Source organism: Papilio machaon, chromosome 16 (genome assembly GCF_912999745.1).
Source record: "Papilio machaon chromosome 16, ilPapMach1.1, whole genome shotgun sequence".
Classification (NCBI taxonomy): Eukaryota; Metazoa; Arthropoda; class Insecta; order Lepidoptera; family Papilionidae; genus Papilio; species Papilio machaon.
Genome location: NC_060001.1, coordinates 2,857,074 through 2,885,024, shown reverse-complemented (window position 1 = coordinate 2,885,024; position 27,951 = coordinate 2,857,074). Strand labels below are relative to the sequence as shown.

Below are 27,951 nucleotides of genomic sequence, written 5' to 3'. Positions count from 1 at the left end.
AGTTTTTCATAATCAATTTTTACACCTCCGCAAGCAATGGTAATGGTTCCAACCCATGAAGGTTTGAGATTACCCAAGAAAACAATATGTTGACATAGGAAAAAAATGAATGTATTAGAAATTAATAAAAAAACATTTATTGAACTTTGTTAAAACTTAATAATCTTTTTGCGTTTTCAAAATTGTTTAATGTTTTAATCTACAAATAGGTTGATATTACAAAAAACTTAAAAGTTACTATCAAAAAGGCTCTGTGAAAGTAGATCATTCCTTGTGTCTCCGTCCGGGTCTACTGGTTTATTGTCGTTCTCCCTGGACATCTCTGTTATTGTGGATAAATTCGGTATTGCACATGCCACAGGAAATAGTTTATCTAGATCAGATCCAAAATCAAGGTGTTGGGGAAAATTTGTATTCGTATTTTCATCTTCCGATAAAAGATACCATTTAGAAGCCCTATCAGAAATTTGTTCTTGTTCGGGTTCAGATAGATCTTCTGTTATGAGGCTATCTGGAGATTCTCTGTTAAGAATTGTGTGATACACTTCACTATTATTTGCAACAGCCGGATTAGTTTCGATAGCTGTGAATAAAACAATGTTGTTAAAAATGACGAATTAATACTACCAACTCTAACAAGGTTTAAATAAGAGATTTTCGAGTTGCATGGTGGATCTGTTACTACTTTAAAAACGTAATTTACTACATGTTTATTAGAATACGACAATTATTAAAATTATAACATTACTAGTTGTCGCCCGCGACTCCGTCCGCGCGGAATTAAAAAAAAATGTATATGTAGTCTGTGTTCTTCCAAACTATGATCTACATCCATGCAGCCATTCTGGAGATACCTTGTTACAAACATCCATCCATCCATCTAAACATTCTCATTTGAAATAGTAGTAAGATGTAAGATTGTGTATTGTTTAAGAAATGATTTTAAAAATTCAGTAATATTTGTACTTACCACTGCACAAAATATTTGCAGCGCTGTCGCGTATAAAAATTTCACATTGTGCTTTTTTAGCAGAATCAGTGCCCGCCTGATCCTTGACTTCGCTGTTATTTGAAAGATCCGAGTCAGTAAGAAGGCATATAAGAGATCTGTTGCTTTCTACATATTCAACACTGTTATCTAAACATTCGTCCGTTTGCAAACATGTTTCAGAATGGTTATGTATAAGTTCCACACTTCTGTCTAACTGCTGATGAAGTATACTACATTCTGTTTCATTTATTCCACTATCGCCGTGTATGGATTTCGTTTCTCTATTAGTTCTCGTTTGTTCTTGTATTATTTCCCTTGAATGACTTTTAGCTTTAGGTCTGAGAATTTTAACTTTGATAATATCCTCTTTTTTCTTTCTACCTCTTGAATTTCTCGGTTTCTTAGCTACGTTGGTAGATTCAGGGTTGAGATATTCGACGCCAGATGGATTGTACGTTAAAGGGGGACACGATCTGCTTGCACTTTGTGAACAAGAATCTGTATGCTCTTCTTCAATGAATGCTTCTATAAGAGGGTTTTTCTTTTTTATCTTTTTATTGACTTGACGCTTTAGTGGCGTAGAACATCGTTTATTTAATCTATTTTTCTTGTTCAGTTCTACATCAGTTTCTACATCCATTTTATGAATGTCTACAGGTTCGATAACTTTTGGAATTGGATGTATTTTTTTTGTACTTTCCAAAACTAGATTACGTATTTTCTGGTGTAAGCTATCGGATATAGTTGGATTATCTTGATTCAAATCAACTTTGCAAAATTTATTTAAGATAGAATCGGTGTCCATCGCATTTGTACTGTTTTTGTTGTGAATTTGTTCTGTATTATTTAATGTTGTAGCTTGGTTGTTGCAATCCTGACCCACTGAAGGCATCGTAACGTCTTCGTTGGTAATAAAAAGATCGTTGTTATTGCATTCTTCGATTAGATGTTCATGTATAACACCATTATCATCGAAAAAACCTTTTAAGGAATTTTTGTCAATGGATAAATTTTCAACAATAGATAGAACTGGTGAGAGCGGTAGAGACACATTGCTGGAACTATTATCGTTAGAGATATTCGTAACTGTAAGTACATCTTTATCGACAGATGGTGGTTCAATATCATTTTTACAAGCATTATTTATTATTCTATCTAAGTGTTCTGAGAATGCACTAAACACTTCACTTTTTGGATTTATTCCAATAGTAGTTTTCGCTTTCGGCATCAACAACTGTAAAGACTCCGATCTGTAAATATCCGAGTTTGATATTAAACCAAAATCTGGACACGAGTTACTGGATTGATCAGACATTTCATAGTAATTCAAATGGCTCCTTCTGCGAATATTTTGTCGACTGAGTTGTCTTATTTTGTCATTTAAAGTATTTCTTCTAAATTTTTTCTTTCTAATGAGTTTTGGAGGACTGATATCCGAGTCCTGGTAACCTTGACTGCTTTCTATAGTGTTCAGAATAATGTTTTCCAGTGATGAAACTGCCGCGGTTTTCTTGACGCTGTTAAATATGAAAAAAATGGTTATGGCATGCGAACAAGCAGGTAAAGCATTATAAGTGCCGCAAAAGAAAAATGCATGAGAGACAAAGAAAAAAAAAATAAAGCCCAAAATTTCTCAGCTTAATTATAAATAAATAAAAATTACAAACAGTGAAGTATAGATGTTATGGAAGTGATGAATTTATGTTTTATAAAGTCATTATTTACTGTGCGTTGCATATGTCTAAGTAAAATAAAGCACTCAAACAAATAAAGGTGGTTAAGAAACACAACCTACCATTCTGAAAAATCATGCACACTTTTCTGTAATAAAGCAAAATACATCATATTAGTCTCGTTCAGTCAATATCTTAACACTTTCAATACTACCAACTCGCCTAGTTAGTACACTTTCATACGAAACAATCGCAGCATTATTTGCCTCACTCTTTCCTCTTCCTTTCATTTAATATCTAAATTAAGTAAGCATATAAAAAGCTTTTAGCCATATCCATGCCAAAATCAATAACTACTTAACTTTGACTTTAAATTCAAATATGTCGAAGAAAATAAAATAAATTTGATTCTAAAACAATTTATTTGACACAATTACACACATGTTCCCATTCATACATACATTAAAGATAAACCATTCTACATAATCATTTTACGACATCGGTACTTATGTTTAAAATTACTAAAAATATGACATGTTTTTTTATTTTATTATCTATTTTTTCGAGTCATCTTATATATATATGAAGAAATATAAATGCACAGTAAAATATAAGACATAATACATAAATATGTTTTGCATCACTACAATTATTTTAGTGTACATATACTTGTACTGTAATTTCATCGATGTATGATAAATCAAGTGAAAAAAACTCTTTTATACAATTTTAACCTTAATTGTGTACTTAATAAATAAAATGTATATAATAATTGATTCAGTCAATGTTTTCATTAAAAAAAAACATTCAAAATGTAGGTATTTCAACTTTTTTTTGTGATCTCAAACTCCTGTTCACTTTAGCATAATTTAAAAAACAAACTGGTTTGATAATTCATAAATGTAAATATAAAGAATTAAATTAGACCATTGATATGTTTAACAAGAAACTATAAAAAAGTTTTCGAATAAAATTTTACTTCGACTCCAACAATAAACTGATAAACCAGTAAGGCAGAGAAAATTAATAAAGTATTGAATCATTTAATCTTTGAATAATAATGACAACAATTTAGCAAAAAGGTTTCGAATAATAAACATCGGTTCAATATAAGGTAAGAACCCCTAAGGAAAGTAGAACAATAATTGCTAAAATGTTCCAGATGAACCCCCTGTGGGGTCACTGAAAAACCAACGAGTGTATAATAGGGGGTGAAATACCAGTTGAAAAAGTAATATAAGATAAGGGAGTTCACCCAAATCAGTAAACTTTGAAAGGAATCTCAGAAACTAAGGCAATTATTGTAGAATAATAACTAGATCAAAGATCGTTAGATTCAGTTTTATAAATATATAAGAGAAAGAATTGCAGAAATGTAAAATTTTCCCAATTATTCAAATAAGGCTATGTTAAAATGAACAGATCGTAATTATCATTTAGGTAGACATTGATAATATCACTACTCACTATCTATTCTTAGTTTTTGTAAGTTTCGTCGTTTTGCTGGCAGAGGATCTGGTGGTCTTTTTGACGGAAGTCGGCGGCGAAGGGAACTTGTATCTCACATTGGGCTCTTCATTTGCCTTAGCGATAGACTCTTTGCCTTTCTTCGTTCTTGTATTTATTTTACTTTCATTTTTATCGATGCTATCTACAATAGAGGAAAAATGTGTTTATATTAAAACAGACTTTAAGCACTTTAAGGTACAATCGGGGAATCTAGCGGTGGTTGACTTTAAAATCTAGAAAGACGCAGTCGAATAGGACGTAATTTTGTCTATACAAAAAAGATCAGTCACTGGTACAAGACTAATTGCTTTTTATTATTACCCGTCGTTTTCGCATCCCACTGCTACCTAATTAAAAAGATGCGGAGTTTGTCTCGTTGCAAGGAACAAGGCAATTTTTCTGTAAGTGGAACACCATGATTTTTTGCGACTGTACCTAAAATTCCGAACATTGCTTGCAAAATCTCCACTAAAAGTCACCCTTAGAACTTATTAAATAGCAAATTAGGCAGTAATTGGTCAATTCTAAGTGTCACTTACCGCGAAGAGCATTCATGGACGTTCTTGTTATCCGTCTTGCGACAGTAGTAGAGGGGGATGTTCCGTTTTCTACATCACCTGAAGCCATTTTCTCCATATTTCGTTCTTTCTCTTTATTAGATGCATTTGATTCATTCTTATCCACTTCTGGTGTCGATGGGGTACTTGATATTGAACTTTTACTTCTCTTTGGTTGCCCTTTTCTATGATTTATGGAATAAAAGTTTTAAAAAATTACTTTTTAAGATACATATCGCAACTTATTCTTGTAATATAAAGTACATACCTTGTGGTGACTTTAGAAAAGTCAGTGGATGTAGACTGTGGAGTAACGCTTCGTTCATTTTGTTTGTCACGAGCTTCAATCTCTTCAAATATTTCCGTTTCCAATTTTTTCACTTTTTCATGTACTTCTGCAAGTGTTTATAAACATAAAGTCTACGATTTTGGAACATAACATATAATGTAAGCTTGATAAATAAAATAAAAAAAGGTCCCAACCTACTGCAGTAGAATTTAAGCTACAGAAAATTACAACACAATATCTGTTGTCTTCTATCTTATCTGTATCAGATAGGCAAAATACATTACCCCTAAATTACCCTACTTTTAGTAGCCAAAAATCGAACAAATTTAATGTTCCTTTACTTCAAACAGAAGACATTGAATTATATAAATGTAATTTCACATAACAGAAGTCCTTTGCTCCTTAAATACAATTTTTACTATTAGGTGCGCAACTAAGTTCTCGCTGTTTGTCAGTAGATGGCTCTAGCAGTAAGAGCTGGTCGATTTTGACATATCCAAAACGTCATGAACCAAGCTTAGACATATGGTAAACAAACCGTTGCGACACATGAGTGATTTTGTTTTCGCATTATATACTTCTGGTCAAGTAAAAATGTCGAATTTCGTGCCAAACAATCGTTATTTGCTGCTGCTCTAAGCGAAACAACATGCCGTGATTGGTTCCGTCGCTTCAAAGACGGTGATTTTGATATTGACGACCATCCACGTGAAGGAAGACCCAAAACCTTCGAAGACGCTGATTTGGAGGCATTGCTCGATGAGGATTCGTGCCAAACTCAAGAAGAGCTTGCTGCAGAATTAGGAGTTACCCGTCAAGCCATTTCAAAGCGATTGCATGCGTTGGGGATGATTCAGAAGCAAGGAACTTGGGTTCCTTATGAGTTGAAGCCAAGAGACGTTGAGCGTCGTTTTTTCGCCTGTGAACAACTGCTCCAGCGGCAAAAACGGAAGGGTTTTCTTCATCGCATCGTGACGGGTGATGAAAAATGGATTCATTACAGGCACCCAAAGAGGAGAAAATCCTGGGGACTACCCGGGCATGCTTCTACGTCTTCGGCTCGGCCGAATATTCACGCTGCGAAGGTTATGCTGTGCATTTGGTGGGACCAGGTCGGTGTTATTTATTATGAGCTCTTGAAACCGAGCGAAACCATCACTGGGGAACGGTATCGAACTCAATTGATGTGATTGAGCCGATCACTGCGCGAAAAACGGCCACAATACGAGCAAAGGCACGAAAAAGTGATTTTACTGCATGACAACGCTCGGCCTCACGTTGCCAAGCCTGTTAAAACCTACTTGGGCACACTCAAATGGGAAGTCTTACCCCACCCGCCATATTCCCCAGATATTGCGCCGTCCGATTTTTACTTGTTCCGTTCGATGGCACATGGCCTGGCTGATCAACAGTTCCACTCATATGAAGACATCAAAAATGGCTTGATTCGTGGATAGCCTCAAAAGACGAACACTTCTGGCGTCAAGGTATTCGAGCTCTACCAGAAAGATGGGAAAAAGTTGTGTCTAGCGATGGGCAATACTTTAAATGATTCATTTGTAACCATTTTTTAATAATAAAGTTATATTTTTATCGAAAAAAAAAGCGAGAACTTAGTTGCGCACCTAATAGTTAAGGAACCAAGGCAACATTAAATATTGTAAAGTGTGCAATAATAGAGATTTAATAACATACCTTGGTCTATGTGAGGTATAATAGGTGTAGACAGTCCACTAAGGCAGACTTTTGATTGTTCCGAGGCTGCTGAAGATTTGGAATCCAATTTAGGTTCAACCTCTTTATGGAATATTTGAACCACATGATCCAGGACCGGGTGTAGTTGTGACCAGTGACCTTCTAATTCTACTTCCTGAAAAAAATATTAAATAATGTACTTTTATGCTAGTGTTAACACATTCAGTGTCAATAAGTCGTTTGGCGAGTTCACTTATATTACGAAAATATTGCAAAACATATTAAAAGCAAACAAATTTAATTTTTAAATTTTTTTTTTACATTACAAGGTGGCAAACGAGTAAGCGGCCAAACGAATTCGCCGAAATGGCGAAGCGACCGCTGCCCATAGACATTCGCAATTGCAGATGCGTTGCCTACCCTCAATCGACGAAGAAGATGCACAAAAAACAGAATATTTAACCTTCCTATGCATCTCCTCCTCCATCAAATCTACCTCCCCTTCCCACCCTTTTCTTATAAGGAACAGGACTAAAATTAGGCCTCTGGCACAACACTAATCAAACTGTACTTGGAATTACTTCCACTTGACGTCTGTCTTCTGTGAGGTCGTGGTATTTCACTGAGTGAGGCCGATTCGTGCAACTGATGTTGTTGCTGGCGTCTACCACTGTTAATAGGAACAGAATATAATAAAGAAATTTTATAATTTTTATTATTTACTAGCTTTTACCCGCGACTCCGTCCGCGCGGAATAAAAAATAGAAAACGGGGTAAAAATTATCCTATGTCCGTTTCCTGGTTCTAAGCTACCTGCCCACCAATTTTCAGTCAAATCGATTCAGCCATTCTTGAGTTATAAATAGTGTAACTAACACGACTTTCTTTTATATATATATAGATTCATACATACATACCTCATTCTGTTTAGTTATTTTTATTTTAACGGTCTTATTTTGAATTACTGGCTCTGTTGGTAACACTGGATCCTTTGATACCTCCGGTGAAGGTTTATTTGGTACATTTTCTGGTATTGCTAAAAATAAATAAAACGTGAGACGGTTACAATGTATAGTTGAACCTGGACAAGGAGTAGTCCAAAGGATCATCTTATGCCAGCTGAAAACCAGCGCAGGGACAGTTTAGTCTGTCCCTGCTTCGCTGAGCTGGCTCCCTTTTGCCACACTTTGTGCCTTGTGTGTGTTTTTTATTTTTATATATCGACACTCCCAGCCAATAAGTCGGTAATCGCAAAATACAAATTTTACAGGAGAGACGAAAAACTGTTTTGATTCATATTTATTTAACGCCTGCAAATTATGATGACAATAAGACATCAAATGAAAGCTAATTTTTTGGGCTATTTAGTCATACGTTTAATTTCTTTATCTCAATAATAGAATCCAAGCTATTAATTAAAAAGCATAATAAAAAATATAAAATAAATAAAAATATAAATGCTTATCATTTTTGACCTAAATAAAACACAGGAAAAATACGAAAAAATTCACAAAGGTGTATCCCAACCCGTAGATGCCAAATTTGATATAACAGCAAAAAGTCCGTAATAGCACATTACCGACTTGTTGGCTGGGGGCGTCGATATATACAGTCAAAATCTGTTATAACGACATCGAAGGGACTACTCATATTGAGTCGTAAAAACCGATAGTTGTAACAACCGGTGACAGGTATTAATAGGAAAGATATGTATATAACATTCAGCCAGGACCTTTGATTTTGGTCAATTTAACCGGTATGTTGTTCTAAACGATGTCGCTATAAACGGTTTTGACTGTATATATATATATATATGTGTGGCAATAAATGTTTTTTCTTTCTTTCTTTCATATTTTCCTTGCTTATAGAGATTTCTCACTTACAGAGGTCTCTCGCTTATCCAAGTTCAACTGTATTAGTACCAGAATACATACCAGAACATCCAGGTTGAGTTTCTGTATGTGGTATTGACAATTTTTGTTTTCTGTAACAATATAAAAATACTTTAAAGATGAATCAAAAAGTTGTTATAGTTCATGCATATGTTTACTTGTTCAATATCTGAAGAGAAAAAATCGTAATGACATGGAATGTGTTAAAACAAATTTGTTTTTAAATGCATAATGAAAGGTGTTTGATACTTACTTTGGTGGACTGGCTTTTGTGAGATCAACTTTTGGACATCTTTCACTTGTATCTTGGTTGTTCTCCTCTGATTGGTGAAGTAATCTATCAATTAAAAATGATAATTTTGTCAATAGTAGTTTAAAATTTAACCAATATAATAATTTAAAAAAACGAGTATAAATTACATTTATATCTATATATATAAAAGAAAGTCGTGTTAGTTACACTATTTATAACTCACGAACGGTCGAACTTATTTAGCTGAAAATTGATGGGGAGGTAGCTTAGAACTAGGAGACGGACATAGGAACTTTTTTTTATCTTGTGTGCATTTTTTTTATACCACGCGGACGGAGTCGCGGGTAAAAGCAAGTTTAAAATAAAAATAAGTCTGGTTAAAAGATGGTCCGGATCTGGATCCCCTGTGAAATAAAGAAAATAAACTGAAAAACTTACTTAGTCAATTGAGCTGTTCTTTTCTTTTCTTCCATATATTTAAGTTTCCAATACGACTCATCTTCGCTACCTGAATCGCCTGTAATTAAATTAAAGAAGAATGGTCATCAAATTAAATAATATATTAAAACAAAAAGTATCACGAATTATAAAATACAAGGAAATAAATCAAAATTAATTTTTATGAAATCATAACCCTTACAGAACCATAAGATTTCCAAGACTATTTATTAGACACATTAAAACTATATATTTTAGCTACAATAGCTTAGCACAGTTTTTTTATTCGTTCAGAAACACATTTGCTTCTTTGGACATACGTTTTATTTTGACATTCATTAAAAAAAAATATCGATTAAATAATAATTTTACAATCAATAACGATTTTTGTAAAAGGCAAAAATGTTTCACTTGAACTTGAAAGGGTTAACAACAAAATTTAAAACATAGTAAAGTTGAACTTGGAAAGGCAAGAGCCCAAGGAACCGCGATTTATTTATTTAAACCAGTTTTCTCGCATATAGAGGTTTGCCGTCTAGATTGCAAAATGAATTTTGCGTTAGGTTTATTTAAACATACAAAATACTTACGTTCTGGTGCGTAGGTAACATAGTTTTTGACTAGTTTCCCATCTTTTACAACAGGATATATCTTCTTTCCATACATTACGAATAAACCACCCTCTTCTTCCAGAGAAAATATTCGGGCTGATTTTGGTTTCCTGTATAACAAATAAAAAATACTCAATATAATTTATTTTGGTTTTTGATGCATTTTTTAAAAATAATTAATTGCATACTTACAAATATTTTTTTGAATGTCTGTCTTTACGTCCACGCGGCGGAGAAACATATTCTGCGTTACTTTCTGAAGTCCACTCACTTGATCCTGAACTCAATAATCTGCTTCTGTTTACAAATTTAATATATATAATATAAAAACTTTTTATATATATTTTAAAAGATGTTCATACACATCTGCAATGAGTTGAAGTAGCAAATGCATTAAGACAGTGTAGGGTACACACAGAAAAATATTTCTCCCTGCTAAATCTTCTTCCACAGTTCACATTCTATTCCTCCCCTTCCCAAACTTTTTTTTTTATAAAAAAAAAGGATGAAAGATGGAAATTATTGTATAGTATTGCTTCTGGGGCTGTTATATCACTGAAATTTTTTTTTTTTTAACATTATTGTCTTACCGTGATTGTCGAGGTACTGATTTACGATAACTTAAACGTCTTTTACGGCCGTGCATCATTGTGCCTTAAAAAATAAAAATTATATTATTATACGGCAAAGTATGAATACACATTCATATTAAGATTAGTACAAGCAAGCGAATTAAAAAAAAAAACATTAAGCTTCACGACAAAAGTTAAATGTGCACAGTCGTTGGTCTCATATATTATCCTTTAATTTTTTTCCATAAGCCAGATAAAAACATGTACATGCATAGATAATGTCTGCTTTAAATCATTCCAATCATTTTATTTACTAAATAGAATGTACCTAGATACAGACCCATGCCACACTGAAAGTCTATGTAACTTACCGCTAGAAAATCCAAACATATTAGATAAAACTTTCTCTCTTTCAGATTTAGTGGGAACTGTGCGTACCGGTGCTGTTTTCCTTTTAATATTTTCACTCTCTGACTCTGAGTGTGATTTTAATTGTAATATATCATTATCTGAATTATTTTTGTTGGTATTTCTCTTTTTTTCTTCCTGACGATTTTCTTTGGCTTCTGGTATAGCGGCGTCACTTGATTCACTATATTTAGTTAATGTAAACTGCTCGTCATACAAGCTTACACTTTTTAGGCAAGGATTATCAATTTCAGGGCTGATATTTCTTGTAACTTGTATTTTTGGTACATTTTCAGTTGGCACAGAAACTTCTTCCTCATTGATCTCTATTACATTTTCTAATTCCTTTGTATTTTTATCTGTGATACTTTCTTCTTTGTTTTTTATATCAGATGATTTGAAACTTTTTGCTTTTAGTGTTGGATATGTCTCTGGCAGCAACTTGCTTTTTGAATTTTGTTTTTGATTGATTCCAGCATCGGTATCAGATACTGACACAAGTTTCGAATTTTTAATTAAACGTCTTTTACCTTTTGAAGACGTTGGATCTTGAGAAGTGGCCCGTTTTCTTTTATTAGATTCATTACTTTTAGTTGGCACATCTTTGTCTTTTTCGGAGTCTTTAGATAGAATTTCTTTGTCATTCTTAGTACTTTTAGACTCTTTTTCTTTGGTTTGACTAACAATTTCGGATTGTGTATTTAAAGCTTCTTGATTATTAGGAATTATTGAGTCAGTTGTATTAGTAGTATTTTGAGTCATAACAATCTCTTCTGAATTGTTAGTAGTTTCGGGTTTGTTTTGTTTAGATTTTGTTTCTATGTTTTCTTCTCTTTTATTTGAAGTTGTAACTTCTTTAATATTTTTGTCTGTATCAATAATAGGTACTTGTCCTGAAATAAGGTCACTACTGCTTTGAACATTTACAACATCTTCAGTTGATGAGATTTCCTGAACCGATGTTTCTGTTGCATTTTGTGTCACTTGCCCTGTCTTATTTATTTGTTCTTGGTTTTCTTTTGCAGCTACATTATCTTGATGGTTTCCATTATTATGTTCAGTTTGATCTGGTAATTCCTTTTGATTGCAGGCATCTTCTGAATTTGAACTTATTTCAATAGGGCCCTCAGTGGTTTCATTAGTGACTTCAGGCATTTTCTCGTTTTTGATATCTTCCACAATTTCCATTCTAGTTCCAGAATCAGACTCTTCATCGGTAGCAAAATCATCAATTACTTCTTGCAGCATCGGAGTCAATGGTTCTGAATAAGTTATGAAATCGCGCAACGATTTTTGTGTCGTTTGACTGGTATTGTTTTTCTTGTCATCATTTTTACCTTCCAATTCTTTTTGTATATCTTCAGCAGTATCGTAACAAGTATCCAGTACAACAGTTTCAGCTGATGATCTATGCTGTGATATGGTTTTTGTGTTTATTTGTTCCTCACCTGATTTCTTTCCACTTGCATTACCATTGCTTGTACTAGGGTGCTCTGTATCTATTTCTTGTTCAACTAAAAATTATAATCAAAGTAATTTATAACATTTAAAATTATTATTAATTAATTAATTATTAATAAAAAGTAAATGACTTCTTTATTAAGAATTACAAATAATAGACTTACTATTTGTGTTTGATTCTTCACCTACTGTTATAATTTCCAGTTTGTTGTTGAGCTTTGCTTCTACATCATACCTTAAATGTTAAATAATACAACTTAGAAATATTAAATAATATTTTTAACAAATAAATCCTGTAACTATTTCAAATACATTTTTAAAATAAAATATGGTTAATTTTGTCTTATTAATTTATCATTACATTATATAAAAACATATTTACAAATGTTTACTAGTTCCCATCAAAGTCCATTCTAGACAACATAATTTTTTTTTAATGAGTTGAATTTATAACAACTTAACTCCCTAATGTTAAGTAAGAACTGCCAATGAAAACATTGATTAAAATCAAATAATATTTGATGCATAACTTCTGCTTACCCATTTCTAAAACTGCTGATCTGGGTCGCTGACAATTGATAATAAGGATTGTGGATATCAGGTAGAATACGCTTTAGGAATGTTTCTTTCAAACTTTGCCATGTTCTATCTGTTACCTAAAAAAATAGTAATACTTAGGAAACAATTAGCATAAAATAAAATAAAAAAATAAATAGCAATAAATATTATTGACAATTATGGTTGTGCTAATTGTAATAACTAATATTACAAATGCAAATGTTTGGATGGATGGATGTTTGTTTGAAGGTATCTCTGGAACGGCTCAACGGATTGTGACCAAATGGCATAGATGTAGAACATAGTCTGGAAGAACACATAGGCTACTTATTACATTTATTTTTTAATTCCCCCCAGATGGAGTCGCGGGCAACAGCTAGTTTTAATTATATCAACCTTTTTGGTGGCTCCAAGTCTAGCTCCTATCTCTTTACTAACACATTACGTCTACCGCACTTAAAATTGTGTTCTAACTTAGTATAACTTAGAATATTTAAAAATTAATACCAAGATTATTATTGGTTTACTAGCTTTTTATAAATCCTTACCTATCCTTATGGTTCCTTTATTTACTAGGCTAGGTATATTAAATAAATTATGGGGCTAAAATAACTTAATGATTATAAAACGAATTTAAACAATCAAATAATGCAAATTATTATCAAGTGTAAGCATTAAGCTTTGTATAAGCAATGTGACTTACCTTTGATCTTTCAAAATCCACCCACATCTTTCTACCTCTAGTTTCATTGTAAGCCTTGTGTTCTGTCAAATAATCCACAATGGTTTTCATTTCTTTCATTGTATATGCTTTCCTGAAACAAAAGTATAACATACATATTTAAATAATTAAAGTTGGGATACACTTGTGTTCATAAACTGAAAAGAGGTATATTAAAATTGAAAACAAAGGTATAAGAAAAAACCGAACTTGATTTGATTATTTCAGACAAAAAATTATCATTTCGATGAAGACATTTTATAATGATAGAAATAAAAAATTGAAATATTGCAATACATTATTTTATGCATTTGTTTACTTATAACTTACCCCGACATTTTGGAGGGTTCTTCCTTGATACCGGCGTCTATATATTATTACAATTATTTTAGCTGTGTGCTTTAACTACCGCATATTATAAAAGAAAAGTCACAAAATAATTCGATGAATAAACATAATAAAAACAAGAAAATAGCACGATATATCAAATTTAATACTCAATCTCTAATCACAAATCACAACACGACGGAAAAACTTTAATCAACAACAAAAACGAATAAATGAAACCGACCAAAACCGACGCATTAATAAAGAGTATAAAATTGAAGGTAAATTATTTGACAGAAGAGAAAAGATAAATATTTCTCCTAAAAAATTTGTTAAAACACAAAGAAAAGTATAATAAATTTTCGATCGAGGCAAAATTATGCAAATCTTCTAAAACACATCATGTATTGGTGTTAAATTTCAGAATTCTTTTTAACCTTTGTGTTCTCTGATATTTTACGTTTCTCTATGATTCCAACCAAAATGACATTTGATTTGACAACCTGACAGTAACGTAGATTTTTACAGTTTTTTGAAAATTTCAAATTAAAATTATAAACTTATCATTTCCACTCTAAAATCCAGTGTTGCGATGTTATTTAAACTAGCACAATAATTTAAGACTAGTTTTAAGTTACATTGACTCAATAAAACACTAGTATGTCTCGGCAATCGAATTATTTGTCAATATCGGATATATTGGTAACAAACGAAAAAATACCTTGTAAATTTCTACACGATTTGCCAAAAATGGGTAAGGTTTGACGTCTAAGAAAATTTTCTTGTAAGTCATATATCTTCAGTGCTCAAAATATTGTGGTAATTTTTGTTAATTTTAGGATTCTTGGATCCTTCGTCAACAGAAGATGATTTAAAAATGGGAACAAATGTAGAAATACCTCTTTGGCTAGCAGAGTCTTTATATTTCCGAAGACCTCCATTGGTCAGTGTTGACCTTCCAAAAATATATAAGGAAGCATACAGAGAGATACTCAATGCAGATGCATGCACAGTAGACTTGCATAAATTAGGACAACATTTTTATGAACTTGGCTGTTATATAGCAAAACATGATATAAAGGGTGAAGTTGCTAATACACTGATTAATGTAAGTAAATATTTTGTTTTCTTATCCCCTTTACCATATGGATGAGATTGAGCGACAACTGAGTTTGATATTTGAATCTGAGCTATGAGCTTTTAAAATGGGAGGTGTCATGTTCCAAGCTCCATCCACAAGCCATTCAAAGAGTCAGTTTTTACAAACTTTTTTATTAATGCTAATTAGTAAGAACATGTTTTTTGTCACCAAATCTTATTTTATATAATTTCAGACTTTCAGGCAAAGGTTTCGTATGATATTATCTGCAAGTGCTTCAACTGATTCCATTAGTTCATTGCAACCATTATCAGAAAGTGAAAGAGAACGCACAACAGCTGCTGCAGTGACTGAAAAGGCTTTATCACTGTGGCTGCAGAGAGGTGACTGTCCATTGAGTACTGCTAATATGGTTGCAAGTCATAGGAAACGTAAAAGAGCTGAAATGGAAATGTTCTGAATTATGTTATTACATTATCAATGTTGCAGTTTTCATTGGAAGTTCTTTGTAACTAACAAAAAATAATAGAAAGTAAGTTAATTAATAAAACAAACTAAACTAAGATATTTTGTGTTTAAAAAGTACTAAAGAATATAGTTTTTAATTTAAAATATAATATGTTTTTAAAAATAAATGTTATTTTCTCATTATCCCCTGTTATATCCTTTTTGAACAGTTTAATTGGGTTAAAAAAATTTGTTCTAATTTATTATTTGTATATGAATGAAATCATAAAATTTACACACAGAATAATAAATATTTATTGCATGTTAAATACAATCATTTTAATCTTAAAATACCCTAAATATATAATACAAAATGTTTATAAACTTAGTCATGAATTGAAATGTATTTAATAAAAAGTTTATAAAATGCAATGAGATCACAACTATGAGCAAATTTCTATTAAGATCATTATTATATAAGACTTGTCAATTGATTTCACTAATAATTTGAAGGACAATAAATGGCAGATATTTATTAAATTAATTACATTATATTTAAAGCAAGGGATTTGAACTACAATATAGAAATCAAAGAGAAAAGTATGAAAAACTATGCAGATCTTTTTTGACAAACGGAATGCAGCTGCTGCAAAAATCCATCACTGCTCCGGCCACAATTTAAGTCAATATAAGGTTCTAAATCAGTAATCCTAATTTCCAGTCAATTTATCAAGCCTATTATTAATTTATTATTTTGTTAAGGAAATCACTATGCATACAACACTTTGCTATTACTTTGGTTAAAAAAGTCTTAATATGAAGCTAAACAAATTAGAGAGAATCACTACAATGTTAGCATTAGAAATATGAGAAATTATTTAATAAGCATTTATCTATATAATAGTATTAAACAATTACAATTTTTGTAATAATGCAATTATCTGGTATCCTCCAGTAGTGCACCATGATGGTTCATGCCACTTAGGCTTAGGCACAAAAAAGTCACTTTGTCTCTTCCGCCACAGCGGCATGCGGCAAGAAGGATGCTAGGGATTGTGGGCGATTAGGGTGGGGGCCCTGATTGCCTTACTAAATGATCTTGGGAAGACAGTCCTGAGTCACCGTAATTTAGTGAGGGCAGGAGAGGGGGCGCTTTAACCAGTTGGACAGAGTCCCGGTGCGTTCCTTTGGAGATCCCGGGACTCTTTAAAAGAAAAAACGCTTATAAAACTAGACTCAAGAATATGCAAACTCTACACTAGTATAATTGCATAATTGTTATTAAAACACTATTCAATAAATTAATAATTACAATCACTTGCTAAATATATATACATCACTTAATTGTCTCCATCACAATTCTCTTGCACTTCATTGTCTTTATCACAAAATAATAGTTCTGATGTACATTTGTACGGGTGTATTGATTGTTAACATCTGTCATTCTTCACAGATGGATTGAGGTCATGGAAGTAGGCATGAGCCATGGCATCATCGGCGGGCATTCTCAATGCTGGGTTACATGTTAGCAATCGTGCTAGTAGATCTCTACCCCTTGCTGGTAACCTCGGAACAACTTGTGCAAGGCCCAAGCTAGGCTGGTAAACCGGTAAAGGCTTGTAATCTGGCAACTGTGTCACGCCCGGCCATGTATCTTCATTTGGAGTTCCTAAAACATTTAATTGGTTAAAGTATGGTTGTATAAAAGTCAATGATTCTGTTTATATGGTGCAGTTGTATCAGAAATTGAAAAACATAAAATGCTATTTTTATAACTTTTTAGAGAATTATTTAATTTAAAGCAATAATTCAAGCGTGAAAAGGGTACTTTACCAAGTAATTTAAAAATCCTTTTAAGCTGATCATCCACATCGGACCCAGGGAACAACGGTCGGCCAGAATTTGCCAGCTCAGCAAAAATACATCCTGCTGACCACATATCAATACTTGTGGTATATAGCTTAGCTCCAAACAATACGTCTGGTGGTCTATACCACAAAGTGACTACTTCCGCTGAGTAACATTTAACGGGTATACCAAAAGCTCTTGCTAAGCCAAAGTCAGCTAACTTAAGCTCGCCGTTTTTATTAATCAAGAGATTCTGTGGCTTCAAATCACGATGCAAAACGTTATGACTGTGACAAAAAGCTAAGCCTCTAAGTAACTGATACATGAACGACTTTACCACATCTAGATCAATTTCACCATTAAGACTATCAAAATATTTTTTTAAGTCTTGATCACAATGTTCAAATACTAAAGTCAATTTCTTTTCACTATGCAATACGTCGTAAAGACGAACAATATTCTTATGTTTAAGTTCTTTGAGAAGGCATATTTCACGTAAGGCAGATGATGGAACACCTTCATCGTCGTCGTCTAATCTCACACGTTTTAATGCTACTATTTCGTGAGTTTCTTTATTTTTTGCTTTAAATACAGTTCCGTATGTGCCTTCCCCAATTTTCTCAAGTTTTTCGTATTTCTGCATTACGGATCGTATAAATGAAAGGCACTTGTTATTTTTTTTCGATGACTAGTCACACAGTTTGCGAGAATATATAACTGTACAAAAGTATGTAGTTAAAACTAGATTCCTGTAGAATTCCGGTTTTTGCAATAAAATCAATTCAGAAATATAGGAAAGTTCCGAATTTCAGGATTTTAATGAAAATCAGATATTGACAGGCTCATTATACAAAAACATAGATTATTTAACCAAAACTGACAAGTCAAGGACTTGTTTTGTGATGTTTTTTTTTTTTATTTCTTAGGTAATTATCAAATTTAAAAATGAGACCCTGTTAGTAAGGTTCCACGAAGTCGCAAAAATAACTGCTAGCATTGCTTGAGTCAATGTTCAAAGTTAATATGAATCTTTGGATAAACGCAGTAGGTTTGTTGCAAAGTCTTTTAAAGTTAATCTGTGGCTTGGAGAGTAAATGTATTCTGTGCTTTTGCGCCGCAGAATTTTTGACATTTTGATTTTCAAATCACAAATTCATTCATTTGCAATTTTATAATTCATTCATTACAATTCGTCAACAAAAAGTCAATCCAATCCAGAAAGTTGAAGTGTCATCTTGTACACGTATTTTAATGTCTTTATATATTGTAATGTATGAAATTTATTGATTCTTTAAGATTATAATCTATTTTACTTGTGATATAAATTTTTAAGGTGCGTATTTGCTTTTAGTAACATTCACTTACGGGATTAGATCGGTTAGCAAGTTTAGCTTTGATAAAATCACCATTATTTTACGTCCTTTATTTAACTTGCAAATCACGAGATTTGTTTTAGATGAGTGAAGGAGAAAAACCTTTGGTGGACAAGTCGGAGAGTAGCTCATTCGAGGACCTAGCGTCTGCGGCGGCTCATGAAATTGAAGAAGCGAAGTTAGCCGCGGCGACAGCTGCGGAGAAGGAAAAATCCGCCGAGACGCAAAAAGACGAATGGCAAGATCTCTTAGGATCTGGTGCACTCCTTAAAAAAGTAAATATCATGCAGTGTGCAATAATGCTAGAGTATTCTTGTTTTTATATTGAAAATATTTTTGCAGATTATAAAATCAGGTGATGACTCCGAAGGTTTGCGGCCACACAGAGGCGACATTTGCAGAATAAGTTACGAAATTAAAATCAAGGACAGCAATGAAGATTGTTTTGAAAAGAGAGATAACATCAAAATATATCTAGGGGACAATGAAGTAAGTAAATATGTGTATTTTGTAATACTTATCATAATAGAAGCTAAGGATTGTCATCCATTTCTAATAATACAAATAATAATAATATTATCTTATCATTCTAACAGTGATTGTTTATGTGGTTCCTTTGTCTGTCCTTTTGGAATTTTAAAGAGTTTTGTCATATAATACTAGATAATAATATGATTACATTATAACTGTAGACATATATGTAGAATTCTGAAACTATGTCAAGCTGCTTTGAATATTATATATTGTTTTATAGTGAGAGTATTGTCATGACAATGTTCAGTTACCAATAAATAATGTGACATGTTACACAGATACATGTTCAACATATATTTCTTGCTTATCTTAACAGTTATCTTAATCAAAATCTGTTCAGAAATAGCCTATTCATATGCCATATTTAAATAGCACACATATCTTGACATTTTCAATCATGGACACTTAGTGCACCATACCAAAATCCATCAATTTAAAATTATTTGAATACTAAAAAACTTTTTCCTAAATAACTATATTACTGTATATTAATATATATGTTGTTATATAGTTATATTATTAGATTCCTAATAGACATTATCAAATGTTGTCTGCAATATGATGTACAACTGTTTACCAATTTTAAGCATTTATAATGAACTATACCTACTTGAGAATAGTTCCTCTTACCACAAATAACTTTATTCATATATTTCAGATTCTTCAAGGTCTAGATTTAGCACTGACCCTTATGTACAAAGGAGAAGCATGTCACCTTCATATGGCACCACGTTTTGGCTATGGAGAATCTGGATTGAAGCCTGGAGAGAGCTTGGGTTTGATAGGGGAAGCTGATGGACCAAAATATGATGGTTCTGTCATAGGACCTGATACTTGGCTGGAGGCTAAGCTTGAGCTGCATGACTGGTCAGAAGAGCCAGAGCATGAGACCCTTTCTATAGCGGAGAGGATGGAAATAGGGTATGTATAAATGCACACATTCAATATAAATTCTAAGTCTAAAATTCTATTGTTGAAATAGTTGTATTAAAGTGTATTGTTATCTCCCTTAATAGGGATGAATTTTTATCCAAATGGTTTATCAGTGGAAGCCGTTTTTTTTGTATAAATTTAATGTAAAATGTGTCAGGGTCGTATTATTTGTTCCACAGTTCATTGTCACTCGAATTAACAAAGTATTGTGATTGAATTTAAATTTTAACTCACACATGTTATTGATTCAACATGTAACTTCTAAAATAAATTTGTTAGGTTAACGTGAAGCAATTTGATATGGAAGAATTATGAGTACATCCTAATTTAGATTTTTCAATTTTTGTCCACATAATTATTAAATCTGATAGGAATGAGGTCAAGGTTTAATATTGATTAAAAATAATTTTAAGGTTGTGACCTTCATTATAGTTTTAGATTTATTGTTTATCATATTTGGGTAAGTAGAGTGTGAGAAATTATTTGTTATTATTTATCAAATAAATAACTGGACTCATGCCAGAGTTCAGTTGTAATCAATGTTTACATTACTTATTACACAATGCTAATGGGAATATGTGATGTATGACATGAGTGAGATAACAATAATAACAGTTTTTAATTTAAACTCAAGAATTTGCATTCAAGATTTTTCCTAATATTTCTAATATTATTTTTTGTAAACTAATAGTGTAATTATTGTTTGTTAGAAAAAAATATTTTTTTCATTTTTCTTTTCGTATTTTGAATTGTAGCCTAAAAAGCTTGATTGAATATTAATGAGGTGACATTTGATATATTCCTAAGATTTTTATTGTGGATGTTTTCTTTACTCAGTCTGTCAGGATTTTTTTTTATGGAAATTTTTATTTAATAGAATTCGTCGTCGTAAACGCGGCAATTGGTGGTACGGTCGCGAAGAGCCGCAACTAGCTATACAGCTGTACCGGCGTGCACTTGATGTGTTGGATGAAAGCGAGGGGGGCATCACTGATCCCACACCTTCTGGAGAGCTGGCACAAGCGTCAGATGCTTTGCAGGAACTGCTGGAAGAACGTCTTCGAGTGCATAACAATATGGCTGCCGCACAACATAAAGCTGGCGCTTTTGATGCTGCGTTACAGGTATAACATTAATATATTATGCTAACAAGTATATATGAGTGAGCAGTGATGAATGTTTCTGAATGTAATGAGAAATGTACACTAAAGGACTGCTATCTCTGAGTCAGGACTTAGGATTCAATAAACCCAATGAAAAGAAAAGGACGGGATCATTATGATAGATGTACCATTTAATTCCAGGCCGTAACTCGAGTGCTGTCATGCCAGCCGAAGAATGCAAAAGCTTTATACCGCAAGTCCCGTATCCTGTCCGCAATGGGCCGTAACGCGGAGGCTCTGGAGGCGGCGAGGGCGATGGGGGGCATTGCGCCCGCGGATGCTGGGGCGCGCCGGCAGCTGCTGCTCTGCGAGCAGAAGGTCTCCAGAGACAGGTCCGTGGAGCGCCGCCTCGCCAAGCGTATGCTGGGTACCGCCAGCCCTAAACCTGGAGTCGCACCGGATAAGAAACCATCCAGGGCTAAGGTACGAATATTCATACAAAAAATTATAATTTATGTGTATGTCTGATTAATCTCATGTATTGCATAAAAACTGATGAAGAGAAACGACATTTGTAGTTTTGTCTTATTAATGTCAAATGCAACCTATATATGATAAAACTTGCAGTGTTTATATGTAATTTCTTCAAAAAACAATTTTTAAATTATTTGTCTTTCCGTAAGACAGTGTTTGTTCCGTGTAATCTCTGGAACAATTAGATCGATTTCGATGGAACTTTAACGGGAAGGTAGCTGATGCACGAGGCAATATTAGGGTACATTTTTTTAATATTGTGCTGACGGAGTCAGGTGTTTTCTGGTATTGAAAAATTTTATAAGCAATTGCAAATATATGGCAATAGTAAAGTTCATGTTTGATAGCAGTTGTTTTATAGAGAAAAAAAATCCTTAGTGTTAAGATAAAATGAAACAAAACTGAGTTTCTTGTAATAAATATCTAAACTTTATTTCAAAACATGCTTTTTATACTTTGACATTTACATTTACAGTCCTTTCTAATATTTCTACAGACTAAATACTGATGAAATGGCTACGATCCCACAGATTAAATAAACATTGTAAAGAAAATTATATTTTTCTATATGCATATATAAAATATATTATATGTTGCAGATGTTAGTGTGGGGCTCGCTGCTGCTGAGCTTGCTGGTGGGCGTTGCCAGTGTTCTGGTGTACAGATACAAAGTGCAAGCACATTGATGTCACTTGCAGTACTATGGACTTTGAAAAGGTCAATTATATATACATTAACAGTAAGCATTCGGTAAATACTAAAATTATTTCATGATATGCGACTGTTTTTGATACTTTTGCCCATTTTGGAAATGTTCCAATTGGAAGAAAATCGCCTTTTGTTATAAATATACCACAGATGTACATAAAAAACACTTTATTTTGTATACATACTTTGAGGATATATACATACAGTAGTCATAGCAAATTTCAATGAAAAAATTTTTTTTTTAATTTTTTTCATTTGATTTTGAAAAAAAATTGTCAGATTAAAGATGACAGCTCACTCTTGGCGCATGCGCCAGCTATTTAAAGGTTTCAGTTTTTCTCCCTATTTGGTTTTTTTTTTTAATTAATAATAATTATTATTCCAGGAAAACGATTTTCAAGAGATGTTCTTCCTGGGAATGGTGCGCGTTAGCTAATTCTAGCAAACTTATAATAAATTCCACTTTCATCCATTATGGTAAACAGGCTTCCTAGAGTTAGGAAAAATTAAAATTGAAAATTACATAAAAAATCTTCCGTTGTTTTCTAAAAGTTCAGAAGTACATTATTTTTATATGTATAAATAATTGTGATTGTACGGCGACATATCAATAGTTTGAAAAAAAATTGTTTTATTTTGCGTATCAAGAAATGTCAGATAGATAAATGTGTACTAGCGATAACCAGTTTAAATTGAGCTTACCCGACAGTTTTTATTGAAACAACTACACGAAATATTGTTTTCCTTTTTTTTCTTAAATGAGAACGAAAGTGATGACAATATGTTTTGTGCAAGTGTTTCGGCAGTGGAAATGCACGGTTACGTAAAACAATTTTATAAAAAATTTGACATTTTTCAATAACTTTACCTTGTACAGTTACATTTCTATCTGACATTAATTGTTCACATTCCATCTTTATACATTTGGACTATTTTTTAATAATGAATACGTTGATTTAAACGATTAATTATACTTCAATTTCTTTAGAAAACTATTGCAATATTTTTTTAACACGCATTGTTTTTTTATTTTAATTCTGATATTTATTTTATTTTACTAAATAAAGTTTTTACAATAGCAATGTTACTTTATAATATGGTAATGTTAATTAAGTAGACGTAATAGTAATCTCGCATATTTATGCTTTAATTATGACAGCGCCATAAAAAAAAACTACATATTTTTCGAATCTTTATTACTTAGGAAAAAGGAACTTGAAAAAATTATTTTTTGTAACTGCATTCCAATACTACTGTCTACCGCCTTTCACTACTTTTGTATAACTTTTTTTTGGTGCTTTTTGTTGATACACTATTGTATACATAATGTCGCATATTAATATATATTTTCCTCCATATAGTTACAACAAAAAAATCTTTATCTAAATTATAATAAATGTAGTATAGCCAGATATTTAAAAAAAAAAAAAAATTAAAATCTAAGTCAAGGAAACGTAAATATAATTTGTGTGTCATTAATAATATTTTTAACAATAATATTAATTTTTTCGTATTTAATTTTTTGGCATTTACATTTTTTCCTATATGACACATTAAAAAATATTTGTAGATAGTTTGTAAATAAACCGCGTAATTTTGTTGTGGACTACTATTGCTGTGACATTTATATTGTTGTCTCTTTTGTCATAGAGAATGAAAGAGAAGGTAATTAATATCTGTCAATACAATTGTCACAGCAAAAAACCCACTTAGGCATTCATTAGGTATTGGGTCTTATTTAGTAGAACGGAGGACAATGGTATTCATATATTATGTAAATTAATAAATTGTTGAAAACATATCGTTTTTTTTTATTTAACATCCTTCGAAGTCTTTTGTTTATGTTATTATAAAAATAAAAATACATCTTATGGATTATAAAGTTTAAATTTTATAATCTTAATTATAGCTTATTTTTATTTGTCATAAAATAAATATGTTATAATATATAAATATATATCGTACAATTGAAAATATTAAATAACTTAATAGAATGAATTACATGACTAGTGTATGTACAACATAATGTACATTGTTCTTAAAAAATAAAAGTATAAAATTATTATAATTGGAATGCGCATTTACTTTGGTTTTTATTTTTTTTTCAAAATTATCAAAACTACCTGCTATAATGCCAAATATAATTTAATATTAATATTCAAAGCTGGGCATTAACTCTTCAATCCGATAATCGTTAATTAACGAAGTTAACATTTTGCTTAACGAATTCACTTTTAAGTTAATTTCAAAAAGAGTTAACGCTTTTGTTAACTACCCTTATACTCAACTTCCTTTAATAAAAGTCCGTTAATCGTTACATTAGAAACTTGGAGTCGTGCTGTCATTTTGTTAAAATTGCGCGCCACACCACGCTCGTAAGTTCAACTATGTAGGGCGACTCGAATGGTGAACAAACGAATTGATATATGTGAAGTTCGCGTACAACTGTGATGCATCAGAGCGTCCGGGAAAGACTTGACCAATAGGACAAAATCAAAAGAAGATTCGAAATAGTATATTTCATTACGAGTATATAAAAGCACGAGTTTGTAATAGTCCACATTCCGAACGCTCTACGACGTTCTTTTTGAGCAACTGTACTAAAAACACTTTTTTACTCGTGCGTTCTCTTTCCCAACTGTCAAAAGAAAAATTATGTCTATTAAAAAGAAAAAACCAACCACGAAGTTTTTATGATTCATGCAAATATTTCTAAAAAGAAGCTCCTAATTTATTACAATATCAGATTTAATGATTTGATTCAATGAATTAGGTTGGTTTCATTTTACTTCATCTCATTAAATTTCATTTTCATTTCATATCAATAAAAATAATCTACCGAAGACTTCGCTGTTTGGGCATAGTTCCCCTTGCCTACCCAGAATGGGTGAAGAAAACAAAAAAAAACTCTGTTTGTATTCTTTTACGGTTGGCGCCATATTCCAAACATTTTAGTTAGTTGAGTTTATTGTGTTTTTATTATTATATTAAATTGCTTCATTTTTCGCAACTGTATTAAAAATAGTTGTTTAGTACATGGGCGGAACTGTTATTACAACTTGCGCCAACTGTCAACCTTCACCTTCGGCTGCGCCTCGGGTCGGGTAGACATTTGTTGGAACACTTTGCAATGACAGGCTTTCCGCACTCGTAATGAAATATACTATAATGCATTCATACTTGTCTCCACAGGTGGGCACAGTTAATCGAAAAGTTAACTTCGTTAATCGTTAATTCGTTAATTAAAAAATTAACTTCGTTAATCGTTAAAGCGTTAAATTCTCGAAAATTTAACGCAAGTTAAAGTTAATCGTTAACAGTTAACCATACCAAAATTATACATTCTAATTTCACACTTATTGTGGCGACACTTGTTTAAAATAGTAATTTGACTATACATTCTATAACAAATTAGTATTGGAGACAAGTATGAATGCATTATTGTATATTTCATTACGAGTGCGGAAAGCAGTTCCGACAAAAATGTCTACCCGCGCCGAGGCGCAGGCGAAGGTGAGGGTTGACAGTTGGAACAAGTTGTAATGACAGTTCCGCACGTGTACTAAACAACTATTTTAATACAGTTTCGAAAAAATTAAGCAATTTAATAGAATAATAAAAACACAATAAAGTCAACTAACTAAAATGTTTGAAAAATGGCGCCAACTGTAAAAGAATACAAACAGAGATTTTTTTTGTTTTGCTTCACCCATTCTGGGTAGGCAAAGCGAACTATGCCCAAACGGCCAAGTCTTCAGTAGATTATTTTTATTGACATGAAATAAAAATTAAATTTAATGAGATGAAATAAAATGAAACCAACCTAATTCATTGAATCAAATCATTAAATCTGATATTGTAACAAATTAGGAACTTCTTTTTAGAAATATTTGCATGAATCATAAAAACTTCAATGATTTTTTTTTTGTAAAAACTTCGTGGTTGGTTTTTTTCTTTTTAATAGACATTATTTTGACAGTTGGGAAAGAGAACGCACGAGTTTGGAAAAGCTAAAGAAAAAGCACGAGTAAAAAATTGTTTTAATACAGTTGCTCAAAAAGGGATTGGAGGGTATTGTAGGGACGAAGAGCGTTCGGAATGTGGGCTATTACATACTCTTGTTTTATATACTCGTAATGAAATATACTATTTCGAACCTTCTTTTGATTTTGTCCTGTTGGTCACGTCTTTCCCGGACGCTCTGATGCATCACACTTGCACGCGAACTTTACATATATCAATTATCAAATCGTTCCTTCACCATTCGAGTCGCCGACAATCGCCCAACATAGATGAACTTACGAGCGTGGCGTGGCACGTAATTTAAACAAAATGACAGCACGTCTCCAAGTTTCTAATTTAACGATTAACGGACTTTTTTTAACGGAAGTTGAATTTAACGGAAGTTAACAAAAGCGTTAACACTTTTTGAAGTTAACTTAAAAGTTAATCCGTTAAGCAAAATGTTAACTTCGTTAATTAACGATTAACGGATTAACGAGTTAATGCCCAGCTCTGCTTGTCTCCAATACTAATGTCTTATAGAATTAAGATTAATTTTTATATTAGTAAAAATTAATTTTCATATTAATAAAAATTAATTTTAAAATAATAAAAATTAATTTTCATAATTAAAATAATCAAATTAATATTTTAAACAAGTGTCACCACCAGAGCTGGGCATTAACTCGTTAATCCGTTAATCGTTAATTAACGAAGTTAACATTTTGCTTAACGGATTAACTTTCAAGTTAACTTCAAAAAGTGTTAACGCTTTTGTTAACTTCCGTTAAACTCAACTTCCGTTAATAAAAGTCCGTTAATCGTTAAATTAGAAACTTGGAGACGTGCTGTCATTTTCTTTAAATTACGTGCCACGCCACGCTCGTAAGTTCAACTATGTTGGGCGATTGTCGGCGACTTGAATGGTGAACGAACGAGTTGATAATTGATATAATATGTGAAGTTCGCGTGCAAGTGTGATGCATCAGAACGTCCGGGAAAGACGTGACCAACAGGACAAAATCAAAAGAATGTTCGAAGTAGTATATTTCATTACGAGTATATAAAAGTAAGAGTATGTAATAGCCCACATTCCGAACGCTCTTCGTCCCTGCAATACGCCACTTTTTGAGCAACTGTATTAAAACACTTTTTTTACTCGGCTCGGGTAGACATTTGTTGGAACTCTTTGCAATGTCAGGCTTTCCGCACTCGTAATGAAATATACTATAATGCATTCATATTTGTCTCTAATACTAATGTGTACAATGTACATTCTATAAATGTATAGTCAAATTACTATTTTAAACAAGTGTCGCCACATAAGTGTGAAATTAGTATGTATAATTTTGGTATGGTTAACTGTTAACGATTAACTTTAACTTGCGTTAAATTTTCGAGAATTTAACGCTTTA

At 32.2% G+C, this 27,951-nt stretch overlaps 4 protein-coding genes across 4 annotated transcripts; 2 read left to right on the top strand and 2 right to left on the bottom strand.

Moving 5' to 3' along the window:
- Nucleotides 1-176: 176 nt before the first annotated feature.
- On the bottom strand, nt 177-14,202 carry LOC106716781. Its single transcript, XM_014510377.2, has 18 exons — nt 13,959-14,202; nt 13,611-13,722; nt 12,890-13,005; nt 12,514-12,584; nt 10,852-12,402; nt 10,499-10,562; nt 10,101-10,205; nt 9,888-10,018; nt 9,298-9,376; nt 8,860-8,943; nt 8,649-8,698; nt 7,632-7,750; nt 6,715-6,889; nt 4,999-5,125; nt 4,713-4,915; nt 4,132-4,315; nt 971-2,508; nt 177-583 (listed from the first exon to the last, which is right to left on the bottom strand). The coding sequence occupies exons 1-18, from the start codon at nt 13,964-13,966 to the stop codon at nt 228-230; spliced, it is 5,073 nt and encodes a 1,690-aa protein (XP_014365863.2). The 5' UTR covers nt 13,967-14,202; the 3' UTR covers nt 177-227.
- A 343-nt stretch (nt 14,203-14,545) lies between these two features.
- LOC106716682 (DNA replication complex GINS protein PSF3) lies at nt 14,546-15,603 on the top strand. Its single transcript, XM_014510249.2, has 3 exons — nt 14,546-14,709; nt 14,795-15,063; nt 15,290-15,603. The coding sequence occupies exons 1-3, from the start codon at nt 14,616-14,618 to the stop codon at nt 15,512-15,514; spliced, it is 588 nt and encodes a 195-aa protein (XP_014365735.1). The 5' UTR covers nt 14,546-14,615; the 3' UTR covers nt 15,515-15,603.
- Nucleotides 15,604-16,712: 1,109 nt separating this feature from the next.
- LOC106716624 (cyclin-dependent-like kinase 5) lies at nt 16,713-18,155 on the bottom strand. The gene is made up of 2 exons (XM_014510175.2): nt 17,335-18,155; nt 16,713-17,170 (listed from the first exon to the last, which is right to left on the bottom strand). The coding sequence occupies exons 1-2, from the start codon at nt 17,990-17,992 to the stop codon at nt 16,932-16,934; spliced, it is 897 nt and encodes a 298-aa protein (XP_014365661.1). The 5' UTR covers nt 17,993-18,155; the 3' UTR covers nt 16,713-16,931.
- Nucleotides 18,156-18,497: 342 nt separating this feature from the next.
- LOC106716803 (peptidyl-prolyl cis-trans isomerase FKBP8) lies at nt 18,498-22,538 on the top strand. The gene is made up of 7 exons (XM_045681430.1): nt 18,498-18,682; nt 18,806-18,997; nt 19,065-19,211; nt 19,915-20,177; nt 21,067-21,313; nt 21,494-21,775; nt 22,426-22,538. Exons 2-7 carry the CDS (start codon nt 18,806-18,808, stop codon nt 22,510-22,512), a joined length of 1,218 nt encoding a protein of 405 aa, XP_045537386.1. The 5' UTR covers nt 18,498-18,682; the 3' UTR covers nt 22,513-22,538.
- The last annotated feature ends 5,413 nt before the right edge of the window (nt 22,539-27,951 follow it).